This window comes from Lepidochelys kempii, chromosome 4, assembly GCF_965140265.1.
Source record: "Lepidochelys kempii isolate rLepKem1 chromosome 4, rLepKem1.hap2, whole genome shotgun sequence".
In the NCBI taxonomy this organism is placed as follows: domain Eukaryota; kingdom Metazoa; phylum Chordata; order Testudines; family Cheloniidae; genus Lepidochelys; species Lepidochelys kempii.
The window spans coordinates 32,489,227-32,507,305 of record NC_133259.1 but is presented as its reverse complement, the minus strand read 5'-3'; the positions used below and the strand labels follow the sequence as shown (position 1 = coordinate 32,507,305).

The 18,079-nt window shown below is 40.2% G+C and overlaps 1 protein-coding gene across 1 annotated transcript; it reads right to left on the bottom strand.

Annotated features, from left to right (window-relative positions):
• Positions 1-392: 392 nt before the first annotated feature.
• Positions 393-16,910, bottom strand: LRIT3 (leucine rich repeat, Ig-like and transmembrane domains 3). Its single transcript, XM_073340894.1, has 4 exons — positions 16,795-16,910; positions 14,980-15,455; positions 4,126-4,431; positions 393-1,701 (listed from the first exon to the last, which is right to left on the bottom strand). Exons 1-4 carry the CDS (start codon positions 16,908-16,910, stop codon positions 635-637), a joined length of 1,965 nt encoding a protein of 654 aa, XP_073196995.1. The 3' UTR covers positions 393-634.
• Between the last annotated feature and the right edge of the window lie 1,169 nt (positions 16,911-18,079).

Genomic DNA, 18,079 nt, shown 5'->3' with positions numbered 1-18,079 from the left:
TGCATCTCAAGAAACAAAGCACATGACCTCTGGGTAACAGACTTGAGTTTTGATTAACCCAAAATCACTCCCACTCCAAGAGATTATACAATGTAGTGCTATATCACATTTTGAAGCACAAGCTGTCATCAGAAAATCTGTATTTTCAAACGTTAAGTATAAGTAACTATCTTCGACGCAAGCAAAGCCAGAGTTTAAGCTCTACTCCTATAGCTTTTCTCCAGTACATAACATTTTTAAAAGAAATGCGGGGAATATTTGATGGATACAACTGGCAGGTTGTACACGTGAAATCAGATGACAAGATAAATACCAGAATGTTTAATAAAAACAGAAAATATAAGAACATAAATCAGGCAGAATTACTTTATGCTCTATTTACTCTCCTAGGAACATCACTATCTCATATCAGAAGTCACAGGATGCATGACAGGATGTAAAAAAGACAAAAAAAAAACAAATACTGGTGTCAATTTCCCTTTCCCCCTCCTACCACAATAGTCTGAGTTGTATCAGATGCTATATCTCATAGTGGCATTTCCTACCTGGCACTGATCTGCTTTCAGATACAAGACTGCAGTTTGGAATTAGTTTTACCCTTAGTGTATTTCACATTGTCCACTGTATACAACACTCAACAGAAGTACTCAGACCTGGAGCCCTCACTTTTGAACGTCATCTGAGAATCCATGCTTGACCTAGAGCAAAGCAGAAGTCTTTCTGACTCACCAGTGTCTCTTCGAGTCCAGAGCTCTCCTCCTGTGCCCACTGAACGGGGCTTCAAGGAAAGTGTTTCAAATTTGACATAGGTCTCTTTTGCAAGGTCAGCTTCCCTAGCAGATTTTGGTTTCCTGTGAAGTTTTAAAACTTTATAGAGTAAGAAAAATATCAAAGGTAGAACAATCACACATGCCACACTGCTAGTCATGACCAAAATGGAAACTTGAGAACCACTCTCATCATGTATTCCATCAGTGGAGAAAATAATGCATTGATCTTTTGTAGGTGGGACTCCTTTGGGACAGACACATGCCATGTATTGTGTACTAGGCTGCAAACCATCTATTGTGACTTTGTTTTTGCTGGGATCTGTACTCAGAGGCAGCATATCTTTCTCACCATACTTTGAGTACAATACAGTCACTGCAGAGTTGCTTGTGGCATTGATGGTTTTCCAAGTTAAGGTAACTCTTTCGTCCGTTTCACTAATAACTTTCAGGTACTTTATGGTGACATTCTGTTCAGCCAGTGCTGCTGCATTCAATGAAGTCTCCTCATCTTTTTTGCTGGTTTCTTCGGGCTTTTTGTTGTTTCCATTTGTTACTCCCTTTGAACTTTTTTTCCCATCAGCAATGGACTTGGATTGCTTTTTGTCTGTGATCTTGGCACCTGTTGGCCTTTCAGTGGTAGCCATTGTTGTGGGTAGCGATGTTAAGGGTGGAGGAGGTGTGGTGCTTTTTTCAGATTCTTGCTTGGCTTCCTCCTGTGTGTTATTTTGTTGGTCTGCTTCAAACTTCTTCCCATACTTTTGTGGTGACACAGTCGTAGTGACAACACCTACCACAGTGACAGTAACAGCAGCTTCTGACATTCCCGCCAAATTTTTGGCCTTACATCTGTAGTCCCCTGCATCCTTGTATGAAATCCCTGTCAGACTTATTATGGACCATCTGACACCTTCTCCTGGAGTTTCTTGAATTACTAAAGGAAAATGAATGCATATAGTAAAACAGTGTAACAGGAACATAAAAAAAAAGAGAAAAAGCTATGACATTACCCCTTCCATGCTTTTGCTATGTTAGAAAGAACCATTTGAACTGAACATATTGGTTTTTTAAACACAACTTGCAAAACTCCCTGCCATATGATAGTATGGAAAAAAGGAGTTGAGGTCTGGTCTGCACTACAGACCTACATCAGTAAAACTACATCACTCACTGAAAAATCCACACCCCTTAGCGACATAGTTATACCGACTTAACCCCCTGTGCAGACAGAGCTCTGTCAGCAGGAGAGCTTCTCCCGTTGGCATAGCTACCACCTCTTGGCATAGCTACCACCACCCGTCAGCAGAGAGTGTCTTCATTAAAGTGCTACCGTTACATCGGTGCAGCTGTGCTGACGCAGTGTTTTAAGTGTAGACTCGCCCCGAGTACGCTTCAAAAATAAAATTAGACATTTATATGAGAAATAAAAATATTTGCCGTTTCATTATACAAAACAAAAATGGTTAAAGGGATATAGGGTAAAGTTTCAAAAGTGCATAAGTGACTTGGCAGCCTGAATTCCATGGACTTTAGAAGCTAAACAGACTGTCAACAAGACTTCAAACCCTAAGCGTCTAAGTCACTTTAGGAAATGGTACTTTGGCTCCTAATTCACTTAAATGGTCTTGAAGGTTTCACCCATCAGCTCTTATGTTTAAGGGTAAAAGCTTGCTGCTGACTGCCTGAGGTTAGCAAGAAACATTCCCCATGGGCAGGTTATTGCATAATTACCCATTAAGGAGCTTGACGCAACTGTCTGAGGCACTGTTTTGGACTACATAGAGCACTGATGCAACCCCATTCGACAATTATCATCATCTAATCCAGGAACTTTATACACCACCTCACAAGGGAGGCTAAAGTCTAAACATGTATTGGAAATTGAATTATCCTGTTTCACTTAAAGGTAGCCCTCAGCTCAGGACTGGAGCTTGTGGCTGGAGTAAGAAGCAGCAGCCTGCACTACCCAGGCTTAACCTGTCCTGTAGACTGAACTTTCCCAGTGCTGTCTATCTAGAACCCTTAAGAGTCCCCCAGCCCCTCTCCTCCAGTTTTTTAAATCAAGATTAAGAGATTAAGTTAGATCCGTAACAATTAATAGATTTATATCTATTTTTATTATGTGGATTTTACTCTTCACCCTGTATATTTTAATTATTGTAAGCTCCCAGGGTGAAAGACAGGCACTATAAATAATAAATCAATTGTAATGTATGACATCTCGATCTTACAGACTTCTGCGTCTCCACTATTTGTGTGCTCTACAATGATAGTTGTGACATGAACAGCAAAAGCAAAGAAAAAATTTTATATATATATATATATGTATATATAGCATTCCAGTTACAAAAGCTCTCCACCAAAATTTTGGAAAAGTTTGGCTTTGAGTTCAGACTTCAAACCCACCTCTACAGAATATGTAATCATCAAAACACTTTGAGTTATTAAAATAATTGAGTTCTGAGGCAAACAGTTTAATTTCCAGGCTTTTCTAGGAGCTGCAGATTTTATACATTCGCTAGCTTCCCCTACTCTCAGCCCCTTCCTTTTTCTATCTTTTCTCTTCTACAGTTCTTCCTTAAATCCTACAGATAATCCTTAGATGCTAACTATGTCATCTACTGGCAGCCTCCAGTACTGCACTATAACAATTCATTTCCACTGATAAGCTTATTTTGTTTTAAATGAGTGATATTAGCTTACTGCTTTGAGTTAAAAGAATTTTTCATAATAAATATAACAATTTATGATTGTGGGTTTACAATAAGATGTCATACAGTTTCATTCTCATGAACCCATTACTTAGAAATAGGAAAACTTCTGAATTGCTAGATGCAATTACTAAAATTGGCTGATATTCAAAAACAATATCTGATATTCACTGTCTCTTAACGTTCGGTATGGACATTGGTTGTAAATGACCAAAATTCAAAAAAACTAATATTTATTGCAAAGCCAATGCTTATAATAAAAATTGCTGTGTTTAAGTAGCTCAGTTATGGCTGCACTGTCTTTTTTAACTTCCATTTTGTACCGGAGACAAGCCAAAACTGAAATTTAAAGTCCAAATTTCCCTCCAATTTTGGGAAACTGAATCTAAGCCTCCTATCCAGTCTTGGTTCCATGTCATGTTCAGAATTGGAAGTGACCTGTTTGCGTTGTTCATGTTCAGATATGGATGAATTTAACACAAACAGGAGTGAAGAGATTCTGGCCCCAAATGGTGGAAATATTGTGAGAATATTTGGTCTTGTTCGTTTTTCACCATTCATCAGTAATGATCTCAAAGATCATTTCAAAGCACGAATGATCAATATTTCTAGGTTCTCATATTTCTTAGTAATAAATTATGAAATACCTGTATAGTTCACCGGTAAATTGTCTGACCTGATCCAGGTAAGTTGTGGGGTTGGATATCCAGTGGCATCACAGCGTAGCAGTACATTGCTTCCCAGAGGTGATGTGATTTTTGTTGCTGAAGTCATCACTGATGGTTTAAGACACTGTTCCAGCTCTGCTCTCTGGAACAAGATACCTGCCAGGCTCTCAGGTCCACTACAAGCCACAAGAGGATCCAGAAGTATAACAGAGGTGTCCACTATTTTGGAAAATTCAATTAGCTTTGAAATCCGACAGTCACAAAACCATGGATTGTCCTGCAAACCTTAAGCAGAAAAAAAAGTATACAGTTAGTTTCAAGCATTATTTCGATTTCATAATTAGAATGGGACATACCATTGTATCTAAATGCTAATAGGGAGAGTCATGTGCCTCTTAAGTTCATTAAATATTTAATTTGTTCCTTCTATACTCTTTTTTTTATTATTTATTTATTTTTGGAGGTTCAGGAAGGAGTGTTAAAGCTGTTTTGTTAACATTTGATAAACTAGATCTTTTCCCCACAACCACCTGCACAGAAAATGGTACATGAGTTGACAAATTCTACACTAAATTGTACCATTTTTCAATTCCTTTTGAACAACCTCAGAAGGAGCAGCCTTGGTTAGCTGCCAAGTAAGGTATTTCACCAGCGTTTGGCTTCTTGGCAGACCCTTCAAATACAAGTAGATCTTCTAACTATGGACAACTATGGTTGTCTTTTGACTTCCTCTGCTCTCCTTCCCCTTCATTAAGTATGGAGTTTTCTAAGCTTCTCTTTTCTTTTCAGGCACCTTTTTCAGTGCTTGGATTTTGGCTGGGGAGAGAACAATGATAAAAGTGTTTATGACTTATACCAACTCTTCTGCCATAGAACAGAGATGGCTTTAAGCGAACAAAGTTTAGATCTGGATCTGAACTTTCCTTATGCTCAGGGGTGTTTGGATTCAGAGATCTCATTCAGGCCAATCTCTTACATACAAAATATTTAAAAGTTGTGGGGGGATGTGGAGAGAGAGGGAGGAGGGCAGAGGAACTGTCGAAAGAATTAAAAGATATTCGCATTTTTGATGGCACACAAGGACCCAGACCCGCCCATTTGACTTCAGACTATTTGCCCTTTGATTATGAAGAGCATGAGTGAGGGGACATTTCTTCTCTTGTTGAATTTGATTTCAGGTGAATTACACTGGCCATTTTATAGTAATGTAGGTCCAGATCTTATATTGGTGTAACACAGCATAGCTCTGTTGACTTCAATAGAGAAATATCTGTTTATACCAGCTGAGGACCTAGTCCACAGCATTTCATTCATGCCTTTAAATAGTTTCTGATCTGACTTTAGATCTTTGTACAAATCTCCCTGGAACACTCTATTTCCTCTGAATATTAACAATAAATAGAACTAATTCCCAATCCAAGCTATTTTTGTAGGTAACACAGGACAGCCTCCAATGCTATCATGATGGGTGCATTAAAAGTGGGCAGGCAGATATAAAATAAAAGCTACTACTTTGCAGTGAAAACCTATAATTACTGGACACTCTGAACAGTTTAGCAAACCAGTCATGAATGAAACCCAGATAAGGAGACACAGTACACAGCTCATGATGTGAAAAGATGCATTAACTTTAGGAATAATTAAATAAAAAATTGGAATTATTCCATGTTACCAACACCTTTCTTTTTCCCCTTTCTTAATATTTCATTGGCTTCTAATCTCTTTGCATTTTTAGAAAAAAATCTGTAGATGTAGAAATATATGCTTCCTTTAATCACCTGACCAAGATTAGCTTTATCTTAAGCACAAAGTCAGTGATTGGTTATACCAGTGATAAACCCTGACTAATCCCACCCTTAAAAACAAGACTTGACCTGAAGAGATTCCTTGACTATAAATTTATGACATCACAATCCAATTGTACTCCTTCCAGACACGAATGATTTTAAATCTATTGACTAATTATTACCCACAAGAAAAGGAATAGGCAAATCCAAGAAAACTGGTTCAACTATTGTATTTTTAAAAGCTAATCTGCAAAGAGAGAGAAAGAGAGAGCACGTGCACATGCTTTGGAGAGTATATACAGCTGTGGTGATGTTATATCATATACAACCTGACAACCTCTGGTGAACTGGGCATATTATTATTATATATATATATTTTCACCAGAGGTGAATTTCAACAGGTTTCCTTTAACATCAGTCCATCCTATCTGTAGCTGCCCCTTTGCACTGTATACTTAAGGTGGGGATGTGGATAAAACTAGCAGGGGAAGGAGAACGTTGATGTTCTTAATTTCCAGCCTACTCCCTTAGTACATAAGATAAACTTCCTTCCAATTCATATATGTAGTACAGGTGTCCCAAAAGCCATAAATTGCAAACAAATCCAATGTAAGGCCCCTGGTTCCCAGGATGTGTAAATGTACATGCCATGTAAGGATCTTGAGACCATTGTGCAAAGTAAAGGTGTCCAAGAACATAAGAACAGCCATGCTGGGTCAGACTAAAGGTCCATCTACCCCAGTATCCTGTCTACCGACAATGGCCAATGACAGGTGCCCCAGAGGAAATGAACAGAACAGGTAACCATCAAGTGATCCATCCCCTGTCACCCATTCCTAGCTTCTGGCAAACAGAGGCTAGGGACACCATCTTTGCCAGGTTTACTTAATGTTACTTACCCACATTTCTTAAATATACATTTCTCACATTTTGGAATATTTGTATGTTGCTGAGTTGGGACAATTATGTCTCTTAAAAAAATTAAATAGCATAAATCACATTTTTTAATGGTCTGATCCTGCAAAGTCTTACTCATGTGAGTAATAATGATAATAGGGATTTGCAGGATTAATCCTTTAGACAGGTAAATTATTCACCAATATGGCCAAGTGATTGAAATATATAAGTCTACTATGAAACTTTTAAAACATAAAAAGGCACACAAAAATATCAACAAATAATTCCACTGAAAGCAATTGTGGCAAAAGAAAGTGAAGGTTGTAGGATTAAGAATTTAATAGTCAGGCACCTCATATGCAAAGGAGCTTCTTAACTCAAATTTATTTCTCACTAATCTGTCCATGCTTCGCAAAATGCTTCTTATTAGGGCAATACATGGTTAATGAAGTTTGTGAGACATATTAATGCCGTATAGTAAAAAAGCAACATCCTACTTAGAGAGGCAAGATGGGTACAATGCAGTTGTAGCCTTGACTCTCTAATAACCTGGGACCAACACAGCTTGAACAACACTGCCTACATCATCCTGCTTGTGAGTCAGGATACTGCCACCAATCTCACTGCAGAGAATTAATTGTAAGACAGCTTCTCAGTGTCCTCCAGCATGCTCTCTGGAGCACATTTATTCTACTGAAAGTGGTCCTAATGCCACAATCCTTTTCTTAGGAAACACTCTCCCTGAAATCAGTGTAAGTTTTGCCCAGGAGAATGGCAAGATTAACTGCAGCATTTGTTCCTACTGCCGTCAGAAAAACACAGATTCCAGACTGACAGGGAACAATGTTTCTCCTAGAGCAGTGGTCCCCAAACTGGAGGAGGGTTGGGGGGGCCCACAGGGCCCAAGCCAACCCCCCTCCTCCCAGGGTGCCACCCAGCCCCCTGCTCTCCCCCTGACTCGTTCCAACCCCAGCAACAGCTCCACTCCACCCACTTCTCTGCCCCCGTCCAGCTCTGCCCTCATTCCTCTCCACCCCCGGGCCAGCTCTGCCTCCTGCCCCAGCTCCTCCCCCATCCCCAGTTCTCCCCTGGCTCTGCCTTTAGCCACAGCTCCTCTGCTGAGCCAACTGTGCAGTAATGACCTACGGGAGGGGGCACGGACAGATTCCATTACTGGTAAGGTGGGGCGGCAGGAAAAGTTTGGCCACCACTGTCTTAGAGGAATGTACCACTATTTCAGTTGCACACGGGGAATTCTCTTCCCAAATAAAACATTCAGTGCACTTTAAATATATGCTAGGATAAAATTTGAGCTGTAATAACACGTTAGGGAAGCTTCTTGTGGAATATGTTGTCTCATTTGAGGTATTAATGTCAGGACTATTTGAGATTTGTTTTGTGCTGCATTAACCTCTAATAGTCATTGCAAAATTCTTATGGTATATAAGGTGAACATTTAAAGATGTGTGTTACTCAAAAAGGCGACTAACCCTCGTAACCTGTTGAACTCTCTGCCACTGGAAATTATTAACATTTGCAGAGACAGAGTTTCAAAGTCAGGCATGTGCAACTGCACATTGACCTTTGAACATGACTAACTGATGCCTGAAAATAGCTGGTGTTCATGAACATGTCAGATACAACAGCTGAGGGTGTACAAATTGAATGCCTGCTGTCCATGTGTATATGCACAGATATTTGCTCACAAGTCCAACTCACTCAAGTACACAACTGCATGTGCCTACCTTTAAAATCTGTCCAGTTTTATTTTTTAACTGTTCTGGAGGCGGAGGCTATTCTTATTCAGAGAAATATCTATTCCTTCTTGATATTTTACAAAATGACCTGTTCTCTTCCCTATGGACTGGAGAAAAAGAGTACCGCTAAGATATTGGAAGGGAGAGTGGCTGCTCCTGAAACAAGCCCTTAAACACCGTCAGCTTTCCACACCAGTAAATTATGCTAAAAGCCAGATTAACTACCCTATAAGGCCTCTGTTCTTTCCTGTTCAAAGAGAGTAGAAACATACAGCTGAGGGGATGCGATGCAGTGGGGAAGTGAAGTTCAGGCATGAGGAGACCCCAGGATTTCCAGAGTTAGAAGTTTGCTTTCCGCATGGACCCTCAAGATTGGTAGGGCGAGCAGCTTGTCTCCCTTCACAAGGTGGCCGAGTCTTCTCCCCATGGACAGCTTGTGACCAAGCCTCGTTGGCTAACTTTTCCCCTCCTGCAGGTTTTCCAATAGGAAGTTATGACTTGTTATTTATTGCTCATATTGCAGTAGTGCCCAAAGATTCAGTCCAGATCCAGACTCCACTGGCTGAGGCACTGTACAAACAAACATATGAGACAGTCCCTGACCCACAGAGTGTATAATAGAAATAGACTGAGCAATGAGTAACAAACAGCAGAAGAGAAAGGGAAGCAAAGAACAAGGTAATACGGTCACATGGTTATTTAGGCTAGCCTTGAGGCTTCCATATCATTTGGAAGCACTGGATTTTGTGAATGGGGAAAGCTGTAGAACCCCAGAGCTACTCACCTGGCCTCTTTCCCAACATATAAATATACTCCTGAATCTGCAGGTAGAGACAAGTGGCTCTTTTCTTAACGTCTTCCATAAGGGAGGCAAAGATTTTCGTAAGTTATCTAATTGGTTCTGAGATAAATAATTGTTTTCACTGCAGCCAAACAAAATGCAGTTATTTACAGTTGATTCATTAACACTGTTTCAGTTCCATATGTCCAACATTGACCTCTGAGGAGGTAATTTCCTCATTCACATGATGGCTATTTCCAGCCAGTTATGAGCCAGGGTTTTCTTCTAATACGAAACCAACATTTTAAATTGTTGCACAATAAGCACTGATTTTCCATACATGGATATGATATGGTACAAGTAGACAGCACTGTACAATAAGCAACAGACAAAGCTTCCTTCCTAATGAACCACAATGGAGTTTTTGTGCAAATGGACAGAAAATGGCCACATCCCACAAAGTGTCCTTATCTGATTCATTTGGCGACAAGCCTGGATGCTGCAGTGATCACAACAAACTCAAATAATTTGCTTCCTCAGTAACTCACTTGGTTATTCATCCCCATCAATGCCTAATAACAGCCCATAGTTACAACTGTGAATTATATACTCCAATGTGTATCACAGAAGAATACATTTATGCAGTCCCTTCTTCTTGGTAAACAGTTTCCCCTGCACCAGTACATGCCACTGTGTCAATATGGACTTTAGCTTAAAGGCGAGCTATGTTGGAAATTTTCTCTGTAAATCAGTAACCAGCCTTGGAGCGTAATTAAATGCACATTATTCCCCTTTCACTGGGTTGTAAAGTGGCAATAAATAAAATAGTCAAGGTTCAAAACGAAACCTGGATGTCATTAACAGGTGATGTTTCCTCCACCCCAGCTGTGATGTTTCTTCCACCCAAGGCTCTCTGTAACTACAATACCATCTGCAGCCCCTGCTGCTCCTCTGGGGTTTAGTCAGTGGCTTCACATAGATTTCATGCAGTGCAAACTGCAGCTCTGTCATATGCTGTATTCCATCGTACTCTCAATGGCTCTCTAGGAGGGAGACCACAAGGGGAATGATATTACCATTGTGCATGCCTCAGATTTCAAAGCACAGTATGCTCCTACAGCCCAGCCCTGCCACCACAGACTTCAGTGGGAACAGAATTGGGCCCTTAGTGCCCAAATTGACTGAAGAAACACAAGGAATCAAAATGGGTCAAGCAAAAGTAAAGTTGGGGATTACTAACAAAGGCTAGGGAAAGGCCAGGTTCTTGTCAGCTAGACAAAAGCAGCTCCTGGTATTCCAGGGGCACAGGCAGTCACGTCGCCTGAAGATTTGGAAAGGGAGCCTTCTCCTGCACTCTCCCCTCCTCAGGTTCACTTATAACACTGCAGCTAGCCGAGCCTTCTAAATGTTAAAAATCACTTGGTTTGGATTTTGTTTCAACACAGCAGCGAATAATCTTGGTTGTCCTGGTTCCGCCAACCATTGCCCACATTGAGCAGAACCCTAACTGCCATTTTACTGGCAGCATTTCAACAACTTGACTTTGCTGTAAGTACTGCTAGGAAGCTCTGAGTTTCAGCTTCCAGTGACACTATGCTTTCAGCTAACAAGCCAGCTAGAGATAGAGCACCTAACTGGATGCTCCCGCTGGAGGGGGACAAAGTACCCAGGACTCTCTGAAGGTTCACTTTGCAGAATTTTCATCCAGAGAAGGCAGAAGGTGCAGAAAACTGCAGATCTGCGAAGAAGTGAAGCTTTAGTCCAATGGAGGGTCAGCTCCTTTGGCCCCTTCTTACCCCTGGCAATGTGGTTCCTGCAGGAGAAATGCTACCATTAGCAGGCCAGCCTCTCTGAGAGGTGCAGAAATGTAGCCTTAGTTAACACGAATTCAAGCAGAATTAATTAAGGCATGGAATCCAAGCAGATACTCACCACCTCTGGGAAGGGGGAGAGTGCTACACAGAACAACTGCTCTTTGGTTCCTTTCCCAGCCCCGAAAGCCTCAATGAGTCCCAGCTGATCTTCCATGGGTTATCAGAGAGGGCAATGTCACAGAGCCATCAGTCTCCCTTTTTCATTATTTCTACCCAGAATCCCTTCTGCTTGGAGAAGTGAAGAAGATAGTCAGGCCCATATAAATCCTACTCAACATGGTACATTTTTAAGCAACAAAAGTACAACAGGGACGGCCTCTCTCTGATGTTGTCACCAGATCCTAAAATCTATCAGGTAGTTACAGCCCTGTCCCTGTGGCACAGACCTGAAGGTGAGACTCCTGCAATGAGTGGGTGTGTGCGTGTGCGCACGAGTGTGTGTCCGCTTATGCGCTCACACATGAGTGAGAAACATGACCAGGGCACCACAGTAATACAATCAATAAAGAGGACGATATAGAAGGTTTAGTGGGAAGGGGATTGTTGGCTGGTCATGGAACAATCCAAAACACAAGCGGCGTGACACTTCAGATCTCCAGAGGAAATGTTCTTGTTCACCTTCCAATTAATTGTATAACAATCATTATCTGATCGCACTCTACCAAAGCCATTTATTGTGAGTCTATTAATGACTGGAAATGAAGTCAATCATTCACAGCTAGCCTAATTTATAGTTGCTCCAAACTCTACAAAGAAATCATCATTTTATTTTCAGGGTATTTGACTTTAGTATGTAAATCTGAAGATAGGCAATTGCATACCATCTCCACAGAACATAGGATCCAAAAACTAGAGGCAAATTGACACCTGACATCATCTCTGGAGATACAGGTTCAAATCCAGACTTGGTTCACAAATGAAAATGAGCTAACGGTCTCATGCTAATTCTCCTGAGGACATTTTTGCACATTATAAAATCATCACATAACATGGCACAATCAGTCACACGTGCTGAAGAGAACACAGGTGCTAGGGCTGCAAGGCTTGTCATGATTAAAGGCTGTTGACAAAGACTGGTGAAAAAAGTTTACACAGTTCCTGCAAGCACTCAACCAGATTCCACGATCTTTGCACAGCAAGGGCAGCACAAAGAGACTGGAAGTTGGCTAGAACTCCCGAGATGAGGATTTCGACATGGGGTAAATCATCAGCAGGTTTAGAGCTGACATACACAGCAGCAGGGAGGTTTAATTCCCCAGCACAGGTAGATAGACATACTGCTCAGGCTAGCACTTAAAAATAGCAGTGTAGCCACAGCGGTTCAGGCAGCAGTTCAGATTAGCCGCCCAAGTGCATAGTCAGGGGGTCAAAAAAGAGTGTGTCAGGGCAGCTAGCCTAAGCTACCACAGGCAAACTAGCTCATGCAGAGTGAGCACAGGTATGTTGACCGGCACCTGCACCTCACAGCTGCTGCACAGACATACCCATAGCCAGCTCCTACTCTCCTCCCTCCTGTAACCATCAGTGTAGAGCAGTGGTTCTCAAACTTTTGTACTGGTGACCCCTTTCACAAAGCAAGCCTCTGAGTGTGACCCCCCCCCTTATAAATTAAAAACATTTTTTTATATATTTAACACCATTATAAATGCTGGAGGCAAAGCAGGGTTTGGGGTGGAGGCTGACAGCTCGCGACCCCCCCCCATGTAATAACCCTTGAGGGGTCTCTACCCCCAGTTTGAGAACCCCTGGTGTAGAGGGAGTATGCAGGGATAGGGACAGAACACTCTGTGCTCCAGCCATCACCAGCTGTGTAGATTAGAGCAGCCCCCACCTATTCGAAGGCTGGTCATCCCAGGATCAGGGAGTCAGCCCCCTGCTCCCACATGCAGTCCATCCCCTCCGTACACTCTGCATCCACAGAAACTGAGTGCAGTGGAGAATCCCTCCAATTATACCTAGTCCTACACACGATTTTTTTTCTGAGCACCCAATGATCAACATGTTCTAAAAAGCAAGTATTAGCCGAAACTTTTACAGAACTGATGAGTGATTCCTGTGGGCCACACAAGTTACAAAAAGCTAAGTGTGTTATACTAACAGTTTAAGGCATGCATTAGTATTTCCTACACAGCATTTGTCCAGAACATTAGCGGTACAAATATTTAAAATAAATAGCAGGCAGCAATCAGCATAGTATAAGCAGTTTCACACTATATTTTAAACTAACATATTAGCACTGATATAACAATATGTCGCATGTTTATATCACCTTTTATCCTGAATGATCCCAAAGCCCTTTACAAACTGTGGCCTCAACCCTGCAAACACTTATTCATACAAGTAACCCACTGGCACCACTCACATACAGAGTTGCTTACTTATATAAGAGTATTAGCAAGGTGGGCACAAACTAGTTCTCACTCACAATAATTATTCTTACCTTAATAAAGGTTTGCAGGTTCAGGCCTCTGCAGTGGAACACAATGGCTAAACACAACATTACACAATGGTATTTAATTACAACTATGGGACGGAGGTTCCCCAAGCTGTGATGTATGGACTCACTGGTGGTTGTCTATGGAGAGCTGGCTGGTTACATGGTGCTAGCTCTCCCATTGTATTAAAAGATGGCTAACAGTATATAAATAAATGGAAAAATAATGTCAGGAAAGAAAGCAATCACTAGAGCTACCCTGGTGATATTATGCAATTGCTAAGTGGGGCCAGCAGGTAGGACACAAGATTAGAAATGGGAGGGGAAGTGCAAGGTGGTCTGTGAGATTGCAAATAGGAGGGGTAGGTGACCCAGAGGACCCTCTCTCTATGATGTGGTCTAGACTAATAGCAAGTTAGGGAACCCAGCAATAGGCAGGATATAATTATGCAAAATTGAGTTTGACCAGAGCGCCAGTTCTCACATCCTTCCCACTACCACTGTAGTGATAAATGCCAGGGCATCTTTAGAAACCACAGGGCTGATTCTACTCTGAGTTACCCCAGTGTGAATCAGGAATAACTGCACTGGAGTCTGTGGAGTTACACCAACATACAGCCACTTTGAGAGGGGAGTTAGACCCCATGGGAGTTCAGGGCCTCCGTTGAGCATATCATCTGGAACATAGCTCTTCTAACAACTCACTCTCCCCTGTCACCATGCAGGCACAGTAGTTCAATAGTAGAGGGAAAAGTCCCTTCTACTGAGCCACAAACACCACATCCTGCAGTACTTATTTGAGGCATTCCACTGAAGTGCTGATCAAACCTGCCCCCTGCTTAGTTTGGGCACATTTTGAGATCATTGCCTGAGATGGCATGGCTGTGTTTCCAGTAATAGATGGTGTAATGCTACACCAAGTAAATTGACAAGGGAAATCTCATCTTAAATACATATATTCTTTAAAAATCCTTAACAATAAAAAACACAAGTTTTTATGACAGTTGAATATTCCATACATCATGCACACTTACGGGAAGGATTTCAGCAATATTTACTTAGCTCTCTTAATCTGGAGATACCAACCTATTTTATGAAGAGGGGAAACTCTCATTATCTCCACTTTACAGATGACAAAGATAGGATAAGTGATCACACAACAAGCCAGCAGCAAAATCAGGATTAGAATCCAGATCTGCCGACTCCCAGTCCAGGGTCCTATCCACTAAACTAAGCTGCTTCCCTTTTAAAGAGAATATTTAGAGATGTTTTAATAAGGAATCCAATGGCCTCGTGAGCTTACCTAATATGAGTCTCTGTGCTGCCGGATCTGTGTTCCTGGACGGTGTAGCTTCTGAGAAGGGGGGCCAAATGTCCATTAGGTCTGATGGCAAGGTGATTAGTTTGTTGCTGGATAGATCCAGGTAGGTGAGGTTTCTCAGGTATCTACCGGCCTCAGATGGAATGCTGGTCAATTTGTTGTTATGTAAATCAAGGGTTCGTAAATTGGGCATCTCCACAAGAGACTCCCAAGGGAAACTTGACAGCAAATTCCCATCCAGACGCAATTCATGCAGCTGCTTCAAATTATAAAAGCTGCTGGCATCAATGTTAGCCACACAATTGTAGGTCACCCACAGGTATTTAAGGTCCACCAAGTAGTAAAAGGCTTCAGTGGGGATTCTTCGTATGACAGTTTTTTCTACACGAAGTTTTACTGTGTCCACAGGAACATTCACAGGGATCTCAAACATATCAGGGTCATTACACAGCACAGACCTAGCACCAAACAACAAAGAAAGATCTGTATTTCATTACCAGAGACTTGCATCTCAAATGCATATTAAAGTGTTAGTACCATTTCCACCACCACTACTGCCAAAATATCAGATCACTTGCAGTCTTCTATGTTTAAAAGACAGAGACAATTAAGAGGTGGACTTTCTTTCTAAAGAGAAAGTGAATATAAAATATTAATGATACTGCTGCATTAATTCCAGATAAATTTAAATGCTATCTTTTATCCAGTCATTTTAGGGCCAGAAATGTAATTCAAGAACAGAAGGATTTTATTTGTATTTTTATCATTGAAACAGGAGATTCATGACCTCTATTTTAATAAAAAGTCTATAATTGTTTGTGTCACTTTTTCTAATTTCTCTTCAAGTGTGGAGATATCAGATATTTAAGGCACTAGGGTAAATATATTTGTGGAACTTTACTTTTGTAAGTAGGTTGAAGATTACAAATTTTTCAAACTCAGTGCTTAAATTTAAGCTTCTAAATCCACAGGTAGTCACCTAAATAGAAGTGGCCTAGTTTGCAGAGATTCTGCCGACTTTCTACTTCCATTGACTTCAGTGGTGCTGGGTTTCCTCAGAACCTCTGAAAATTAGGCCATTTCAATTTATTTTAAGTGCCTATATATGGATTTAGGAGTCTAGGCATCCAGGTTTGAGAATTTTGATCAAAGTTAATGTCTCTCCTTTCTCTCCATATAGATGCTGATTTACGAAGAACATCCATTTTCCTTTCTTCCCATCAGAACTTTGTATCAGATATAGCACAAGAATAAAACTAGCTGAAATTGTAATTCCCCAAATGAGCAATAATACAATGTCCAGTGCATCTGCTATAAAATATTTCAAAGTGGTTAAGCTTTTTCTTCGTCATCATACTTTTTCTATTGTTGAACAATGAGATTTTCCTACAGATTAAAGGAAATGTTTGCATTTATCTAAAACCAGGATTACCATACCATGAATAACTGGTTTGAGAAATGGAATTTTCAAGGAAATATCGACATTTAGTAAGTTAGAGTGCAGAGAGAAGTCTCTTTCTGTAAAAATTGAAGATTTAAAAGGCATCCAGCTGCTAAGTAAAAATCAATAAGACAAGAAATTATTGCTATCTGTTAACATCCATGCACATTGCTTACTATGTAAAGTGGCATAAAAATGGAATAAACTTTCCCCTTTATACTTCTAAAAAGTACATGAACTAAAACTAAAACTACACAATCTGTATTCATCAGTGGTGTCAGAGAATGTTATTCTAAATTTCCATCAACCTATTTTCCTATAATTACGTTGTGTAACGGCAATAAAGAAAGGCATACCTTGTTCCGGTGCCATCACTTCTGCCATGGTAAATGCAAGTGCATTGTGAAGGACAAAAACTGTTTACCTCTTCAAAAAAGCTAATCATGATGCATAAACAAACAAACAGATACATGACTTCCTCCCAGCAAAATTGATATGAACAAAATCTAAAAACTTTTATTCCCAGGCACTCGTGTGCTGTGTGCTATGAATGTGAATGTAGACATCCATTTAGTAATAGCAGATTACAGTGGATTAGTTGAGATCTGTAGCTACTTAACCTTCAAATGTATCCTGAAAAGGATCAGTTGAACCAGTTTGTTCTTTATTATGCCAAAGGAAAATATTCTGTTAAAATTATACCTATCACATATCAGTGCAATATAATTAACTATCTTTATAGTTAATTATATTGAATATAGATTTACTAGATATATTTTGAGATATCCCTTTACTTCACAGGGGTGTTGTGCAGTTTAGTTAGCTAATATTTGTAAAGCACTCCGATTGTGGAAGAAAATGTACTATATAGGTGTAACATGTCAAAGACAGTATGAAATAATAAGCTCAAAGGGGCATATTCTAAGACTGAATAACTGTACAATGCAGAATGTACCTGCATTTTAATATTAAAAACATTCAAGATTAATAGCACGAGTTAGGTTTTACAACTTTTTTAAAACAATTTTTTGGGGCTTTACCAAAAAGCTTAAATATATTTAAATAATAGTTGCATTCTGAAAAGAATGTAGATGACTTCATATAAAACTTAAATGTTAATAGAACAGTCAAAGAAATAAACTAATTGTTGGTGCCATCTACTGATTATCAATTGATAGCACCAAAAATATCATGTGAAGTGAAATCCCCTTAGACTGTGCTTTAAAATGTGTGTTCTTCATTCTTCCTTGAAGCATTAGAATGTTTGCTTTTTAGAACAGATTAGCAGATGTCAGAACAAACTATATTCTCTCTCTGTTTTATTGTCAGTGAAAGGTAAAAAGTTCAACATCCAGCATTCCAAAAGGGTCTGTGTCTCTTTAAAAAAGGCACAGCAACTGGATAAGAGGAAGTGAACTCAATATGTTAAGTCGCTGTAGTTAGATGAAGCAGTTTTAGTTGAGATCTGCCTGAATGTTGTTCATATTTTATATTACTGGTAGACAAGATATTTATTCTCCAAACATCAGAAATACCAATATCAAGTTAACTACCACCTATAACTGAATCTTTGAAAAGATATTCATCCCTTCAGCCCTGAATAAACTGATTCTCCCAAGATGGCCAACCCTAGGCATTCAA